We start from the raw sequence: 20309 nt of genomic DNA on the forward strand, positions 1-20309 counted from the left end.
ACCTTTTTAAAAAAATTAATTTTATTTTTCAGAAACTATTTGAGACAGAGTTTACCAAAAATGCTTTTTATATCTACTAGTGGGTAAATGAATTTGTAGATATATTACGACTTTTCTTGGAACTTTAGTTTCGGAGATATAAATTTAATCGGACCTTTTTAAGAAAATTAATTTTATTTTTCAGAAACTATTTGAGACAGAGTCCACCAAAAATGCTTTTTATATCTACTAGTGGGTAAATGAATTTGTAGATATATTACGACTTTTCTTGGAACTTTAGTTTCGGAGATATAAATTTAATCGGACCTTTTTAAAAAAATTAATTTTATTTTTCAGAAACTATTTGAGACAGAGTTTACCAAAAATGCTTTTTATATCTACTAGTGGGTAAATGAAATGTAGATATATTACGACTTTTCTTGGAACTTTAGTTTCGGAGATATAAATTTAATCGGACCTTTTTAAAAAAATTAATTTTATTTTTCAGAAACTATTTGAGACAGAGTTTACCAAAAATGCTTTTTATATCTACTAGTGGGTAAATGAATTTGTAGATATATTACGACTTTTCTTGGAACTTTAGTTTCGGAGATATAAATTTAATCGGACCTTTTTTTAAAAATTAATTTTATTTTTCAGAAACTATTTGAGACAGAGTTTACCAAAAATGCTTTTATATCTACTAGTGGGTAAATGAATTTCTAGATATATTACGACATTTCTTGGAACTTTAGTTTCGGAGATATAAATTTAATCGGACCTTTTAAAAAAAATTAATTTTATTTTTCAGAAACTATTTGAGACAGAGTTTACCAAAAATGCTTTTTATATCTACTAGTGGGTAAATGAATTTGTAGATATATTACGACATTTCTTGGAACTTTAGTTTCGGAGATATAAATTTAATCGGACCTTTTTAAAAAAAATTAATTTTATTTTTCAGAAACTATTTGAGACAGAGTTTACCAAAAATGCTTTTTATATCTACTAGTGGGTAAATGAATTTGTAGATATATTACGACTTTTCTTGGAACTTTAGTTTCGGAGATATAAATTTAATCGGACCTTTTAAAAAAATTAATTTTATTTTTCAGAAACTATTTGAGACAGAGTTTACCAAAATGCTTTTTATATCTACTAGTGGGTAAATGAAATGTAGATATATTACGACTTTTCTTGGAACTTTAGTTTTGGGAGATATAAATTTAATCGGACCTTTTTAAAAAATTAATTTTATTTTTCAGAAACTATTTGAGACAGAGTTTCACCAATAATGCTTTTTATATCTACTAGTGGGTAAATGAATTTGTAGATATATTACGACTTTTCTTGGAACTTTAGTTTCGGAGATATAAATTTAATCGGACCTTTTAAGAAAATTAATTTTATTTTTCAGAAACTATTTGAGACAGAGTTCACCAATAATGCTTTTATATCTACTAGTGGGTAAATGAATTTGTAGATATATTACGACTTTTCTTGGAACTTTAGTTTAGGAGATATAAATTTAATCGGTCCTTTTAAAAAATTAATTTTATTTTTCAGAAACTATTTGAGACAGAGTTTACCAAAAATGCTTTTTATATCTACTAGTGGGTAAATGAACTTGTAGATATATTACGACTTTTCTTGGAACTTTAGTTTGGGAGATATAAATTTAATCGGACCTTTTAAGAAAATTAATTTTATTTTTCAGAAACTATTTGAGACAGAGTTCACCAATAATGCTTTTTATATCTACTAGTGGGTAAATGAATTTGTAGATATATTACGACTTTTCTTGGAACTTTAGTTTAGGAGATATAAATTTAATCGGTCCTTTTAAGAAAATTAATTTTATTTTTCAGAAACTATTTGAGACAGAGTTTACCAAAAAAATGCTTTTATATCTACTAGTGGGTAAATGAACTTGTAGATATATTACGACTTTTCTTGGAACTTTAGTTTCGGAGATATAAATTTAATCGGACCTTTTAAAAAAAATTAATTTTATTTTTCAGAAACTATTTGAGACAGAGTTCACCAATAATGCTTTTTATATCTACTAGTGGGTAAATGAATTTGTAGATATATTACGACTTTTCTTGGAACTTTAGTTTCGGAGATATAAATTTAATCGGACCTTTTTAAGAAAATTAATTTTATTTTTCAGAAACTATTTGAGACAGAGTTCACCAATAATGCTTTTTATATCTACTAGTGGGTAAATGAATTTGTAGATATATTACGACTTTCTTGGAACTTTAGTTTCGGAGATATAAATTTAATCGGACCTTTTTAAGAAAATTAATTTTATTTTTCAGAAACTATTTGAGACAGAGTCCACCAAAAATGCTTTTTATATCTACTAGTGGGTAAATGAATTTATAGATATATTACGACTTTTCTTGGAACTTTAGTTTCGGAGATATAAATTTAATCGGACCTTTTTACAAAAATTAATTTTATTTTTCAGAAACTATTTGAGACAGAGTTCACCAAAAATGCTTTTTATATCTACTAGTGGGTAAATGAATTTATAGATATATTACGACTTTTCTTGGAACTTTAGTTTCGGAGATATAAATTTAATCGGACCTTTTTAAGAAAATTAATTTTATTTTTCAGAAACTATTTGAGACAGAGTTTACCAAAATGCTTTTTATATCTACTAGTGGGTAAATGAACTTGTAGATATATTACGACTTTCTTGGAACTTTTAGTTTTGGGAGATATAAATTTAATCGGACCTTTTTAAGAAAATTAATTTTATTTTTCAGAAACTATTTGAGACAGAGTTCACCAATAATGCTTTTTATATCTACTAGTGGGTAAATGAATTTGTAGATATATTACGACTTTTCTTGGAACTTTAGTTTCGGAGATATAAATTTTATCGGTCCTTTTTAAGAAAATTAATTTTATTTTTCAGAAACTATTTGAGACAGAGTTTACCAAATATGCTTTTTATATCTACTAGTGGGTAAATGAATTTGTAGATATATTACGACTTTTCTTGGAACTTTAGTTTCGGAGATATAAATTTAATCGGACCTTTTTAAAAAAATTAATTTTATTTTTCAGAAACTATTTGAGACAGAGTTCACCAATAATGCTTTTTATATCTACTAGTGGGTAAATGAATTTGTAGATATATTACGACTTTTCTTGGAACTTTAGTTTCGGAGATATAAATTTAATCGGACCTTTTTAAGAAAATTAATTTTATTTTTCAGAAACTATTTGAGACAGAGTTTACCAAAAATGCTTTTTATATCTACTAGTGGGTCCGAAACTAAAGTTCCAAGAAAAGTCGTAATATATCTACAAATTCATTTACCCACTAACAAAAAGTTTTCAGATAAAAGTTGTAGATAATCACATCCTTATTGATATTGTGTCCTCCGTTTTTTTTCTAAAGCCTGGCATTTTTGACATATGACACAAACATATGTTCTTTTAAATGGAAACCATAGTGGGCCATGACTTCATAAAAAGCGCCATTTTTTAAGCTTTTTAGCGATATAAGCTATATTATGTTTCTTTCGAAAAGTTACTGAGTTATAGCCAATTCTTTTAATTTTTAAACAATTTCACTTAGTTAGCCATGGAAACAAGTTCAATCGTCGTTGCTTTCAGAAATGTGAAACTGTAACATCCAAACTTTATAAATTAAAATATACAGAAATTGTCAATATGAATTTATCAAATGATGAAAAGCGTGTAGGATTATTATTGGTTCAACTTTTCTTGGCCATACATTTTCGAGGATACGTTGACCGGTGAACGTTACTTACGTTTATTAGAAAAGTTAAATTTAGATATTTGCGCTTCAAAAGAATGGTTCCAACATGACTTTCATTATGACACTCCCTCTAATAAGAAAGAAATGTTAAAAACTATTTATATCATAATTATGCAAACTCGGGGATAGAAAGGGGTGGACCAATTGCATGACATTTTAGATCTTTTTAGGCGGTGTGGTCAACAATAAGGGCTACAAAAGAACTTATGAATTAAGAGAGGCACTCGAAGAGGCGGTACGGGAGAAGTTTAATACAGTCGACCGGCCGTAGTCAACCGTTCTGTGAAAATTCATAAGTTCTTTTGTGACCCTTATTGTTAATCATACCGCCTAAAAAAATCTAAAGTGGATAGGTCAGGTGATCGAGGAGGCCTATGCAATTGGTCCACCTCTTCCTATCCCTGCATGAGTTTGCATAATTATGATATTAATAATTTTTAACATTTAACATTTCTTTTATTATTATGGGGAGTGTCATAATGAAAGTCATTTTGGAACCATTCTATTGAAGCGCAAGTATCTAAATTTAACTTTTCTAAAAAACGTCACTAACGTTCACCGGTCAACGTATCTTCGAAAATGTATGGCCAACAAAAGTTGAACCAATAATCCTACATGCTTTTCTTCATTTGAAAAATTCATATTTACAATTTTTGTTTATTTTAATTTATAAAGTTTGGATGTGACAGTTTCACATTTCTGAGAGCAACGGCGATTGAACTTGTTTCCATGGCTAACTAAGTGAAATTGTTTAAGAATTGGATATAACTCAGTAATTTTTCGAAAGAAACATATTATAGCTTATATCGCTAAAAAGCTTAAAAATGGCGCTTTTTATGAAGTCATGGCCAACTATGGTTTCCATTAAAAAAAACATATGTTTGTGTCATATCTCAAAAATGACAGGCTTTAGAAAAAAACGGAGGATACAATCTCATTAAGGATGTGATTATCTACAACTTCTATCTGAAAACTTTTTGTCTAAAATAGATTATAATGGAATTAGGGACAATTTTTAAAATAACCGAAATTTGTTTTTTTCAAAATATTTAGTAAGCCATGAATTTTTTCAAAAATCTGAAAGGCGCATGTTTATGACCCCACAAAACTGCAATTCTTTCCCCATTTAACCGACTCTCTATCTCCAGTAGTTTCCGAGATACCCATAGAGAACATCGTAGGAAACTTACCCAGTATATTCGTCAGTACTTTTAGGTAGTTATTAATAGAACACGAAATACTTAAATATCTTGTCGTCAAAAATCCAAAGGTGTCAGAAAAAACACATGCATACATACTATGATATTTAAGATAAAACTGATATCTAAAATATTGGAAGAATCCGCAATATGAATCTGTAAGTTAATTTTTGATAAGTTTTATGTAAAGTTTTAGTAAATGACGTCTAGAGATTGACCTTGTCAAAAATACCATCGATTGTCATGCCCCAGTCGGCTTTGACACCGTTTTTTTTTTCAGATATTTTAATTATACATATTTTTTTCTTACCTGGGCACTGGATCCGGAAAAAACTTCTCCTCTGTATAATCTTTTGAAAACAACTGCATACCGATGACGGCGAAAATATAAATCACTATCACCAAAACGAACGTCAAGTTTCCCAGAGCTCCGATGGTACTGATGATGATGCTGAGCAGTACCTTCATCGTTATCCAGCTTTGGGCTAATTTTAAAACCCGCAACTGTAATAGAAAAACTGTATTTTTATGATTTTTCAATTCTCAGTTTTGTTATTATGAATAATTGATACAGTTGATAAAGTTCTATATAATTATTTAAAAACTTACGAGTCGTAGACCTCTCAGAACCGAGAGTCCATCAACCAGTTCAAAAATAAGATCTAACAGACTAGCTGAAACAATGATCAAGTCGAAAATGTTCCAACCGCAGTGAAAAAAGTCTTTGTTCAAAGCCATAATCTTCAAGCAGCATTCGAATGTGAAAATCGATGTAAAAACCTATAAAAATACAAAAGAGAATCGTTTTTAAAAAACCGTATGTACAGGGTGTATCACGAAGAATATAGCTCTTGGCTGTATCTCGGAAAGTATTAGCCGTAGAGCTCGCGAAAAAAATTATTTATAACTAAAGATGCTATGAAAAATTGCTGGAAATTATTTTCAAGTTTATAAACGCTAGAGGGCCGTTTCGCCATGAAAAATAAGAAAATGGAATTTTTACCAAATTTTGCCTAGATAAGGGATGCTATAAATAATAGTCTCATAATCTTCAGTGAATTTTCATCTTTTTAAATTTTAAAAACCCTGTTCATCGATGACGGCATAGAGGTCGAACTAAAGTTAAAACAGGATAAATGTATAGGTATATGTGCAGTTTGATCCCCATGTTAACATCTACCAGGGTAATTTTCGAAGACTTGGGTATTGCATTTATTACAATAATTTGTTATAAATTACTTATAATTTTTCTTCTATGAAAGTTCCTATGCAAAGTAGTGCGAGCATTAGATTAAAGTCGGCGGTAAGAGTGATCAACCGCTTCTTCAAGTAGTAAGAAAAGCAATCAAAAGATAAAAAATGCTGCTGAGACTATCAAAATGTTCATATGATAATATTTTGACGTTAAAACTCTTACTTTTTTCGAGAGCCTATCGAGAATTCACTGAAGCGTCGTTTCTTATGCACTGTCATTGATATCTTAATTATTAGATAGTAAAACATTTAGTAACATGGTATTCTGGTATATTTGTCGAAACCAAACTAAACCAATAACTAATTTTTCTATCTTATTTTTCATTAAACTGGTCCTAATCAAGAGGGCTAGGGATACCGTGTTAGAAAAATAAGGTAACATGTTAAATTGTAACACAGCGCCCCCTAGCATCTATGTTCAAAAACTTATTATAATTGTTTAAATGATATAATATAGAATAAGAAACGCTCTTTTAAACTAGTTCTAGTTTGTTGAATTTTGATCATCCAGTCCGGAGTTAATAACATTTAAATAAAAACAAGTCTAACCTTCCCCCGCCACTTTATTTTAGCAGATAGGGGAAAATAGTTCTAACAAAAAAGATCCAAAATTTACTGAAGATTATGAAGTAATTATTTATAGTACCCCCAAACTAGGCAAAATTTTGTAAAAAATCTATTTTATTATTTTCCATAGCAGTTGCGCCCTCTAGCCATACGGCTACTCTACTAACTTCTAGACCCTGTACCTCTGACACATTTTTACTTATTATTATCTGCTGAATATACTGCCGAAATTTCCCGAATACAATTCGGACCACCCTGTATAATTTATCAAAGAAAATAGTAATATAATAAAATAGTATAATTAATTATAATTTATATTCTAACCTTATTTCCGATGTCTAAGGCTCTCAACACTGACTCGCTCATCCCATGATGTTCCATGGCCAAGAACATTGTATTCAGTACAATGCATACAGTGATGGCTAACTCGAACAATGGGTCTTTGACTATTTGGTACAAGCCTTGTTGAAATTGTAGCCAACCGTCGTAGTCCATACAGCATCTTTCACAACAAGAACAATTTCTATCTGGAATCTCTGAATCTACAAAAAATTAGTAAAAAATAGAGTAGTAATAACATGGCAGTCGTCAACGTTCACCAGGAACATGACACTTGAAGGAGAAGAAGATTAAAGTCATGTCTAACTGTTACTTAAAAATAAGTAATACCGTTAAGAAGTTTCAATGAATCTGCAATACTATTTATTTACAACCACATATGTAATACTGACATTACTGACTTTTAAAAAATTTGAAAGTGTCAAATTATCTACATTTCTTCCCTCCTCCATTTCTCTCCTCCATTTCCCTCACTTGGTTTTTCTTATTTCTTGCCTCATTTAATTAAGCCAAATATTCTTGTAATATCTTTATTAAATACTTATCTAACACCAACAAAAATAAACAAGAAGATTAACAATAATAATTACAGATTTTAATACATTTATTTGTTGAAGGTAAAAATGCTAGACTTCTTTGGCTTAAAACCTACATTTAAAAAAGCGACGAGTTTGTGATATTTTGATATGTCAGTCTTTTCCCTTAATTCTAGCATTGTCCGTATCATGCTGTACGTAGCCCAAAGAGTAGATGACTTTTTCTGCCTTGCCATGTCGCTAAAATATGCCATCGAGACTGTCTCCGAACCAATATTCTTAGCAGTTCTTTCGGCACACCATTTTTCGTATACTTTCAATGCTATCTCATTTCTCTGGAAGTAAACTGGCTTCTGCTCTTTTTGCAGCTTCTGTAAAGTTCTGGTGGAGTACCAATATTAAAGTAGTCTTCATTATCAGAACTTTCCGACAACATTCTGGCATTCTATGTTATATAAATTCGAAAAAGGGAACGAGAAATTCAAAACTGTCACTTAGTTGTTTGTTTTGCTGTTGTAGGTTTGCGCCATAACAACTAGCGATGGGAACTATCGAATGAATTGGACTATCGAATGGTTACTGAATGAATGATTTCAACTATCGAATGGTTTTATTCGAATAAAATCATTCATTCATTTGTATACTAAAGCATATGTGACAACCTCGCCGCGCGACTAAATGGTTATCGTTGAGCCACGACTACCGAATGCTTTTGATAAATGAAATTTAGTATTCGTTTGATTTTTGTGTGCGTCAGTGCATTATTAGTTCTTCCAACTTTGTATAACTTCGCCTTATAAATACTGTGCTATTTTTGCGTTTATTAAAATATTTAAAATACTAAAATAGTTTTTTTAGTTGACGATTGTGTGCGGTGCAGGTGGTCAAAATTTTTCCGAAAATTTGTGTGATTTTCCGTAGCCCGATCTTTCAATTATTTAATTTTATATGGTATAATCTACATATATAAAATGCTAATGTTTATCTGTGTCGTCTCTACTGAAGTAACGACTTACTCTAGAAAATTGCTTTTTTTACTAAAAGATAGCTAATAGGCTCTTCTAAAAATTGTCTGTTGTATTTTAGATGTTTTAATAATATGAATTAGTTGGAACTTAATTATCATATTTAAGTAACGTGGTTAAGTAAATGGTTATCGAACTCAAACTATGGGGTGAGAAAATTAAATTGAAAGTTTTACACGTGCCAATTTTTAAAAAAAAGTTAACAATATTTGTATTTTGTTTATGCTAATTCTCTTACGTGTAGCTTTTTGCGAAGAAATATTTCATTTATTTTTTAAAATAAATATAAAAAATATAAATAATTTAGATTTCTAATTTTTTATTAATATTTTCCTTCCATTACACTGCATGCTTAAAAAAATAATAAATGTTTATATTTAATGATTTTAAAAATTGTTGTTAATATAACAAATTAGTTCTGTAATTATTATTATTTAATATACCAACGTTGCCAAAAAATTTATAGAGACTATATTATTTTTAAATAGGATCTAAGATAAATGATTTTGACATCTAATTTGTTGTTTATATTTTGCTACTACTTAAAAAAATGTTTATATTAAATGATTTTAAATTTTGTTGTTAATAGGTATAACAAATTATTACTGTTATTATTATTTATTAAACCATACCAGTCTTTGCTTAAAAATATTAAAAATCACTTTTCTACATCCAAAATAACAAGTATTATTGCATGTGTAACAACTAGAATATTAATAAAAAAAAATGCAAAATATATAGACATACTATTACCACACTATTACTATCCCTAACTAACTAAAGCCAAACAATAATATTCTTTGCTAATATCAACTAATACCAATATATGGCAACAGCGCCCTTCATAATGTATTTTCTGTGTAAATACTAGCACCTCAATAAAAAAAATAACGTGTCCTTATCTTTATCTGACTCCGCAAAAAATCAAAGATGTCGGCTTCTTTAATAGCATTGCCACCGACCGCTGTCGGGTTTCTCGGAAAGAAACCTACAACGCCGGGCAACAACTAAAATCCAGTTAATATTTTATTATAATCGATCCTGACGAATAAATGAATTTCATAAATGAATGAATTTTATAAATAGCTATCGAATTATCCGAATGAATTGCAACTATCGAATGTTTCGATAGTATTCATTCGATAGTTCCCACTACTAATAACAACCACTGGTACCGGTAACTAAAGATATGGAAATTCCAAAACAGAAAACGACAAATTTTCGCAAATTTTTTTTTCAAAATAAAATACTGTCTCTATTTTTTAATTAATGATGTGTGATTGTAAATAAAATAGTATGCAAAGCTCGGAGGAAAGTTTTCATTATTGTCTGGAGATTTAGTTAATCTCTCGACAGTAATGAAATATAGTAAACGCCACGAATGTTTGGGAGTGATTCATCACTTGATGAAGTTAGAATCTACACGCGCGCTAACATTTTTACATTAAAAACGTAAATTTTTACCGCAGACGTAGGTTTTTAAAGGCCCGATCTAATCATCTGCCTGCGCTCCTCCTACTTATTCTAAAATGTTAGCGTGATTGACAAAGACGATACTATATCGCGTTTCTTTGATTGATTCGTTTTTGTGCGTCAGTCCATTGGTGTGCTTGAAGTACGACCAATGCGGCATTCTAGTTTATATTTATAACCAAATATATGTTTTGACAAGACTTTGACAGTTAAAACAACAAATTACAACAGAATTTACTTTTACTTTACTAGTTAAATTCATTCCAAAAAACGATACGCCACTGGCCAATAGAACAGTCCAAATGCGCCTAGTTGCCGGGGACGGAAATTTTAGACTTCTCTGTCTCTTCTGTCCTTGTTTGACACATTGGAATGTTTGATACACTACCAACGAGTATTTATGAATGAGATGTTCAGTCTATCTTTATAATGTCTTTGGTAATATACTATTTTTTAACGGAAAATGTCAAAAAATGTATTATATTAAACAATTATTTTTCAGAAAACTTTAGAAGCGTGTTTCTGGAGACAAATTACATATACCTACCTACTAACTATTAAAATATTTGTGAAAAAAAAATCGATCTACCCTCGTACGTAATTTTGCTTACTTATAACGACGATGTGAGATAGGTAGTCGGGCTGGAGCTTGTACATATCCGATTTTTTCTTATCGGAGTTCTTGGCGTTGATGCCGCTACTTCCGCTGATCCCGTTGCACTTGATCACCCTAATTTCCTTTTGATTTACCGCTACGGTTACCGGTGTGATTTCCAGTCTCTGGAAAAAGATTTACGTGATTTAGTTACTTGCACGTGTATTCTAGGAAGAGGAGGATTTAGAATAGCAGATAAGCTACTGATTATTTAATACTTGCTAGGTTTTTTTCTTATTTCTCTTATTAGCAGGAAATTTCCATAGACCTTTATGGTGGGGCATTTTCACTAATTATTAATTAATTCTAATCTTATTATTAATTAATTCTAATAAAAAAATAGTATGTCGTCTTTTTTTATGAAAAACTACTTTTTCATTTAATTTTATTATTATTCCTTGATCTTCTCTTTTAGTTGGGAAAATTGTGCCAAAAGTGTAGATTGGAGTGTAGAAGTAGTAGATTTTCCGATTTGCCTAATCATGTTTTCGTCCTTTTTAAATTTATGAAACGAGCTAAATTGAATAAAAAGTACCATTTTTGATATTAATGTATTCATATATTATTTATTAAAAAAATTTATATAGGTACCCAAGTAGCATTTATTGTCGATTCATTTTCGAAACACGAGTTTCTCTCTTTTTAGACACAAATATGATATATGTAGATGATTTGTGCCCGACTCCATGTCAATTTTATAAAATAATGAATTAAAATTGTTGGTTAGTGATAGCGTTTTTAACTAAAAATATATGTTTTTATCGACTGTTGAGCTTTTAAACTCATAAGAACGTATTCTACTTACTTTGATTTATATATTTTATTTTCAGAACCGTGATATAGAAATAAAAATAAAAATCTATATTTCAAAGAAAAATATTTTGTAGCAACAAATAATGATATATAGAAGGGACATCAAAAATATGAAAGTACATTATTAAATTAAACGATGAATTTGCTTTTGCCAGACATTTTTTGTGCGAGAAAATCTAAAAACGAAGATCCGTCCAAAAATGCTACTTGGGTAGAGATACCAGATAAAAAAGGATACACTCTTTTTTATAAACTAACATTCATTAAAAAAAGATATTCGAATACTAAACTTACCCTTAATGATGTATGAACGTTAGCTTCTTCTGATGTAGCGTCGGCTTCCTCGTGGTCATCCACAACCCCTGAGTCGTCTAAAGAAGATTGTTTACCTTCTCCACTGTTGTTGCTTGCTTGTCTACTTTGAAGACCGCTCCTAGTGGGCCCTCCTAGAAAAAGGAATTTTTGGTACAATCAAAACTCAATCAAAACAATAATTTTGTATTTATAACCAATTTCCTGACAAATATCCTGCATGGCCCAAATTATACTTATCAATCAATCAATCAATCATTTATTTATTTCCATAAAACAATGTACAATAAAATTGTATAGGAATAGTCAATAAATTCTTAAAGCTAACACAAATATATAATACAAAATATACAAAAACAAACACAACAGATCATAATAAAATTATCATATACGTAGGTCTCATATTATAATTTGCAGGTATTCCTCCACACTATAAAAGTTCATTCCCAGCAAATAATTTTTTAAATTTAACTTAAATTTATTTAGTGTCTTACAGGATTTAATTTTAATAGGAAGATTATTAAACATATAAGGTCCTATATTGTGTGGTGATCGATAAGCCACCTTAGATTTACAAATGCTTATATGCAAATCCAAGGCGCTTCTCGTACTAAAACTATGTACATTACAATTTCTCTTAAATTTATCATAGTTGAGAAAAACGTATAGACACATTTCATATATGAACAAAAACGGAAGGGTTAAAATACTAAATTTGTTAAAGTAGTTCCTACAACTCTGTGAGGGCGCTATACCTGCCAGAGACCGTATACACCTCTTTTGAGCAATGAAGACATCTCGAGAGTCACTTGACCAACCCCATATATTTTACACCTAAAGATATAATGGTTAATTCTATTAAATCATTATCTCCAGCTATTTTTCAATTTAAATTTTGTATTAGTTTAATTATATGTATAATTAACAATATAATTAAATAAAAATTAATCTGAACATTTATTGTTATCAAGATTAAAATTTTATTCCTGTTCATAATTTTACCGTATTTGACTCATTTTTCTTCATAACTCAATGTTTGAACTTAAAAAAATGATATTGTTCATAATCCCACATTGTAAACGATAAACAAACTTCTATAGCCTAAAGTTATTCACAAAATGCCATTAGTAGCTTTGAAAGATACCTTTGTATCGCCCGATTTTTTATGTGCTTTGCTTTTAGGACAAGTCGCGTGTACTTTACCACTTAACTCGCCCTTTTTCTCTACCACATTTGTAGCCCTTACCTCCGACCTTTTCTAGTAGTGGGCATAACTAAATCGAATAAAGTTTTATTTTTATAAGGACCTTGATGATGATTGTATACATTTTACATTTCTAATTATAGAACAACCATCAAAAATGCACCTTCTTTAAAGTGTTGTGTATAAATCAGTAAATTTATTAAACGTCAGATTTTTACTACGTGTTCCATATAATTTGTGTGTCTATAGGTAATATTTTATGCCAAATAATTTTTTAATCACGGTTTTTCTTTTTTAGTATACAAAAAATAAAAACTATAATATAATTTTCAACTGTAAATTAACGTTTTAGTCGATTACTAGTTCTTTTTTTCATCAGAGGTTTCTCTGGAATAATCCTTGTATCGGGTCGTACACCAAGATACAAAGCGTGCTCATTATGGAGACACAACCTTTCGTACTAGCGATGTTGTGCCAAGTACCACAGCCCTTTGCATCGCCAAAATTGTGATGGTCGGGATTTGAAGATTTTTTAGGTGGCTTTGCATATTTCTATGTACTAGTCCGTTAGCTGATATAATAATTCGTAGAATCTCAACTTTAGCTAGATTCCATAGCTTTTTGATTTCAGTTGCCAGTTCCTGGTATTTAGATATTTTTTCGTCATACATGCATACATCACTTCTTGGTAAGTATAACCTTTCCAAGGCAGATTTTGGACGATGCATCCTGTATTTAGTGAGTGTTGTTCTGACTTTTTGTTCCAGATGTTTTAGCTCAGTGGTAGACCACGGCAGAATACCAAATGTAAACGTGAGTGCAGGTGCTGCCCAGGTATTGATTGCATCGAAACAATTTTTTGCTTTCAGACAGGTTCTCAGTACAATATTTAATCTGCGGAAAAATTCTTCTTTAACCCGTTCTCTGTTTAATGTTTCTTTGATGTTAAATGCTTGTTCAATTCCCAGATACTTATATTCTTGTTCGATACCTATTCCATCTACTGATGTTCCATCCATCAGTGTTATGCTTTCACTGATCGATTACTAGTTATTATTATGATTAATTTTGACTGCATAATTTAAAATACCCTCTACTCTTATGTTGCAGGGAATCTTGTCTCGGCCGCAAACTCCGAAACATATTGAAATCGACCGAGACAAGCCGTGATTGGTTGTTTGTTTTTTATTGTCATTCGAATTGTCTCGGGAAATGTTCGGAGAAACGTTTCGATCAGTTTCTTTGTACTAAAGAAAATAAAGATTCTTTGTACTGCTTCACGAAGTAGTCAATGTCAAACTTTGTGGTGGCTTCAGAAAAATAAGTAAACATGGAGTATGAATAAATATTATTAGCTTGTAATGGAGTGTAATGTAATACCTCTATATTAAACGAAAAATCAAAAATAGTGCATTTAGAAAACAGTTTCCGATGGTAGATTAAATGTTGATTCTCACTATATCTTCAATATCAGCTCCCTTCCGTTTCCCTTCCGTTTACATAAAATATTATATCATGTAAATGAATAGGACAATGCACTCTATCCGTTCCGTTTCCCTTTCGTTCCATATCTTTTCCTTCCATATATTTTTTTGACGAACGGATTGAAGCGTATCGGAAACAGCGTTATCAAGTTCTTACATTTGTACCAACTCTGTTAACATTTTTCTGATATTTATTTATTTTTTCACCTCTTAATTAAATCTATTACCTTTTTCAAAAGATAGAAAATTTTAAAATATTTAAATTTTTCGTAATGATATAAATTGTACAATAAAAAGTATGGAACTGATACGGAACGGAAGCAGACATATAGCGTGAATACAATCCAAAAAACAGAACGGATATGGAATGTATTTGGAATGAAACGCAAGGTATAATGAGAGTCAATCTTAAAGCAGACAAGAAAAATCGCTGGAAATTATTTTCAAGTTTATAAGTTTGACGCTAGTGGGCATAAAAACAACAAAAACTTGAAAATACCAATTTTCTCTTAAGATTTCCGACTCGAGGTATAATAAAAATATAAGTATTGTATTCTTGAACGAATTACTTGAATTATTTTGGATTAAAATCATTTTTGACTACTCTCTAAAATAAGGTGGAAGAGGCAGTTAATAAATATTTTTAGTTTCAAATCTTGTAATGGAACTTTTTAGCCTTATGTGAAGTATACTACACTCACCGGCAAAAAAAACGGCCACTAAAAACTAGTCCCAATTTCAAAGTTGGATTTCTCGCGAACCACTCATTAGATTTTGATGATTTTTTTTAAATTGTAAATTAATTCCTTCTTAACGGATGCTACGGCAGAAATTTGTATTCCGAATTTATTTCGAGATATACAGGGCACAAAAATAAGACGAAGTTTTTTGCCCGAACTTTTTAACACCCTGTAGGGTGCAGCAGCTGTAGTAGTTATTGCTAAATCAAATCACATTTTAGCCTCGTCTTTTGTGAGCATTTTATTTTTTTAATCACGATATTATCTTTGTTTGTATTGGAGATACGCTGCTTTAAAACAAACGCCTCGAAAAAAGATTTAGTCCATAACTCAATATCCCTTTGAATAAGAAGACTAAGGAAGGAGCATAATGCTATCCATGTATTCATGCATGGTGGGCGGAAAAAGCACCATTAAAGCACTCTAGGGTGGGGATCCTTGACAGTTCTGTTTGACGATTCATTTGACACATTTGAATTTGATTTGAAATTTTGTGGATTTGTCAGTCTTTACGGAGCTTATTTTATGTTATTTATTATTTATTCTACTACTGATAGTTGTATAAAGGTAGTAAATCTAGATGGAAATTGTGGCAGCACTTAAATTAATAGTGACACTATCGCGATTTATCGAAAAAGACTCTAAAATAGTTGGTTGTGTAGCGTGCGGTAGATCTCGGCAAAAATTGAGTGAAATAATGGAACAACTTTTCGTTAGTAAGTGACTATATAATATACATACGTGTAGTAAACCGATCATTTATGAAATTCTCTTAAATTAACTAAATTATATATTTTTCTTGCATTTTAGCTTTTATTTATTACTTGTCAAAGATTAGATGTCAAAGAATTTAGATACGTTAATTTGACTTACCTGCTTCAGTAGCGTATCGGATGTTTGTGGTAATAAATACTTATTATAACTTATCTATTTTTATTAGAATTATATATTTCTATAACAATTTTAATAACTACCAACATTTATTCACAACGTAAAATAAAACAACAAATTATTGAGTCTACCCCACGTCTACCCTACATCATAGTTTTACATTTTTTAAATAAAATTAGAACGACACTGATAAACCGGAATTTAAGTCGGCCATATTTGAGGCCCATCGCGGTGTACCTAAGATTTTTGATATGCTCCTTCCTTAGTCTTCTTATTCAAAGCAATATCCCAATTCACAAGTAAACGCGCAAACTGAAGACGTGCTCGACGATGTCTTGGAAGTAGACTTGCAGAAAAGCTGTTTTCTTTTAGTCTTCGTCGGAGTGTTCTCTCACTGACTTGAGTTCCACGCACGGCTTGTAGCAGATGTTGATTCTGAAACGCTCTGGGGCGGATACAGGAATTTATTTTAGGGGGGGCCCAAATAAAAATTGATGTAGAGAATGCTTTTTAGGTCGCCATTTTTAACCCAAAAGCGTAATATGTAACCCAATTCATAGATCTTAGGGGAGGACCGGGCCCCATGGGCCCCCCTCTGTATCCGCCACTGGAAACGCTGTAATTCTACGATTTCGTAAAGTATTCAGGATAAAAAAGCGGTCGTCAATTGCATTTGTCTTCCGTTTTCTTCCGGAACCCACTGGCCTGGTGAAATTTCCCGTCTCCATATACCGATTCCAGGCATCCTGGACTGTTGTTCGAGGTATACCCAGGGTGTCGGACACATAACGTTGAATTCGTCCATCCTCAATTAAAGCCACAATACGAGCAACATCCGTCACAAATAATGGCATTTTTTTTAAATTTGACAACCGTTGTTGTCATATTGCAAATATTCATAAATCCCTTTTCGTCTACGTCGCCTTGATTATTTATAGATAAAACTTTCTGCCTGCGAAGCATTTTTCCGAGACGTTCGTTTTGAAGCAGCGTATCTCCAATACAAACAGAGATAATGTCGTGATTAAAAAAAAACAAAATACTCTCAAAAGATGAGGCTACAATGTGATTTGATTTAGCAATAGCTACTACAGCTGCTACACCCTACAGGGTATTACAAAGTTCGGGCAAAAAACTTCGTCTTATTGTTGTGCCCTGTATATGCTCAAAATAAATTCGGAATAGAAATTTCTGACGTAGCATCCGTTAAGAAGGAATTAATTTACAATTAAAAAAAAATCATCAAAATCTAATGAAAGAAATCCAACTTTGAAATTGGGATTAGTTTTTAGTGGCCGGTTTTTTTTGCCGGTGAGTTTAGATGGCGTTGTTTCGAAATTTTCAAAAAAAATTTTCATTTTCTTCACAAAAATCTAATAATTTGCTATGACTTTTGTATCAAGTAATCCTAATATTTTAGGAACGCCTAAAAACATTTCTCCAAAAAATCCTATATGGGTATTTCGCGACTGCAAGAAAATCTACAAAATAAAATAGTTATTTTTTGTAAACACTTCTGTGTTAATCTAAAACGGCAACTACTTGTCAGAAGTTAGGTTTACAGATATACAAATTTGCCTAACGAACAAAAAAATGCTTAACGTTTCGGAAAGTTTCTCTCTTTCCGTCGTCGGCGTCGGAAGGAAAAAAAATACAAAGAAAAAAGAAAAAAAACTATTTAAAATATTTAAATTCAACTATTCGAGAACACTTTAGTTTTTTAAAACAGATACGTCTACAAAAAAAAACCAAACTTTCTGTATGACTGTTTTTATTTTTTACGTATGTTATGTTTATTTATGTGATGTTCTTTAAAATCAAAGAAGCGATTGCCATACATTACTAACATCTACAGATGCATGAGCAATACATTTATTTTTATTAGATTGTATTAAAAAGCCTCTTTTATTTTCCTTTTAGAGGCTATCGCTTCTTTCATTATAATTTTGGCGTTATTAAAATTTTTTCTGTGCCCTGTGTCCCATGAATGCTGACAAATCTTAGATTTGTGAAAATCTCCCTTTCTTAAATAATCTTCATGTTCTTTAATTCGAACATTTAAGGGTCTTGATGTTTCACCAATGCAAAATTTATGGCATTCACATGGTATTTGGTATATTATTATTTGGTATTTGGGTTTTTTTGCCCAGTGGCGAAATACCCATATAGGATTTTTTGGAGAGATGCATCAGCCACATAGGTATAGACTTTTCCTAAAAATATTGTTAATTTCAATTTTTTTTATTTTCCTATCTATATTATCTATCCGACTTACCCAAACTTTTATTTGGATGCAGCGTATCCGGATACTTTGGATCTGCCATATGGACATGTTTGTGAACCGGATACGGAATTGAGAGATGTTGGGGCCTAGGCGAGTCACTATTTTGACTGTGCCTCGGACTGGGACTTCTACTGGGCGTCACCGACCTGAAAATTATATTTTCGTTAAATTAGCGTGGAAATGAAAAAGAAACGGATAGAAATGACGATCGATGGCCATTTATCATATAGTTTTACATATAAAATAAGAGTAATCGTTATTTCTAAGGTAACTTGACGCTGTTTTTTTTTTAATTCTAAGGTATGTAGCGATAAGTCTGTAAATTTAATATATAGTAGAAAAATAATGCCCTGTATGTATATTATATAGAGCGAACTAGGCGATTTAACGATAAAACATAATTTATTATTTAAGAAATATATTATGACGTTGATATATCGGAGAATTTTAATTAAAAATTCCCAGTATTACTTTTTAAACATTACTAAAAAAAAGTAACGTTATTTAATAATAATTAAAAATTACACCGATCAACAAGTAAATAGAACTAAATATAAATTGTTTTCAATCAAATGTTCAAAATTATTGTTGTATTACTGAATATACAGGGTGACAATTTGAAAACGGACAGTATTTAATATTACCTCTACCGATGATAGTATGAAAATTTTGCGAAATACGTCAATTTACATATCAAGGGGGACAATTTTTGAGGCATTTGTTGTCGTGTTACTTTCAACCCTTTGACCTCCAGGGCACCTACCCCTAAAATTTTAAATGGGAACCCCTATGTCTTTTACCATTTTTGTATTCCTTATAATATTCTAAAAAATAATGCAGTTTATGTAGAATTCTATAAGAAACACAAAAATGGTAAAAGAAATAGAGGTTGCTATTTAAAATTTTAGGGGTAGGTGCCCTGGGGGTCAAGGGGTTGAAAGTAACACGACAACAAATGCCTCAAAAATTGTCCTCCATGTAAATTGGCGTGTTTCGCCAAATTTTCATACTATCATCGGTAGAGGCAATATTAAATACCGTTCGTTTTCAAATTGTCACCCTGTTCAGGATGTTCCAGAAATAAGTGCAAGAATTTTAAGTAGTAGATCTGGTCAAAAGAAACATATTTGAAAAGGGCACATTACTTTAAATAATTTTCTGAATGAATAAATATTGAGAATTATTGCATATTATCGGCACTTTACGAACTACTTTTAATCTAAGAAAATACAAGTTTCACTCAACAATTTTAAATACGTTTTTGTTTTTTCGCCATCTTTTCGATATAAACTTGCGTAGAAATCGGCCCACTGTAAACTTTTGACTTTAACTGTGTCTTTTAGAATCTATTTATCAGACCAAGAAAAAAATATGAGCTGTTTCAAAGACAATTTAACATGTTTTAATATGAGTATAAATTTATCCAAAGTACTTATCGTTTATATGCGTAGCAACGGGTAAACAAATGAAAGGCATTTGTATTGTAGTGACAATAAGAATAAAAAACTTATCAAATATTGCAATTACTACTTTACTGTTACTTTGTAATCGAAATTTGAACATTGTTCTTTCATTGTTTGATTTGTTACAGTTGAGGGTTGGAACCTCTGGTGTTACACAGCAAAATAAAAACACTAAATCACCACAATACACCAAAACACTTTTACTTTTACACTGGACGCGCGTTTCGCTAACCATGTTAGCATCATCAGCAGATGATTATAAACTGAAAAAAGAAGTTAGTTTATA

The 20309-nt window shown here is 30.8% G+C and overlaps 1 protein-coding gene across 1 annotated transcript in view; it reads right to left on the bottom strand.

Annotated features, from left to right (window-relative positions):
- LOC115890705 (sodium channel protein 60E) overlaps positions 1-20309 on the bottom strand; it is a 312784-nt gene that overhangs the window by 71416 nt on the left and 221059 nt on the right. The window contains exons 8-13 of the mRNA XM_030911008.1: positions 18552-18706; positions 11940-12091; positions 10789-10957; positions 7129-7346; positions 5593-5763; positions 5294-5487 (exon numbers count right to left, since the gene is read on the bottom strand). Coding sequence (XP_030766868.1) covers positions 5294-5487; positions 5593-5763; positions 7129-7346; positions 10789-10957; positions 11940-12091; positions 18552-18706 — 1059 coding nt within the window. The remainder of the gene's footprint in view (positions 1-5293; positions 5488-5592; positions 5764-7128; positions 7347-10788; positions 10958-11939; positions 12092-18551; positions 18707-20309) is intronic.

This window comes from Sitophilus oryzae, unplaced genomic scaffold (assembly GCF_002938485.1).
Source record: "Sitophilus oryzae breed Bouriz unplaced genomic scaffold, Soryzae_2.0 scaffold_907_pilon_pilon, whole genome shotgun sequence".
NCBI lineage: Eukaryota > Metazoa > Arthropoda > Insecta > Coleoptera > Curculionidae > Sitophilus > Sitophilus oryzae.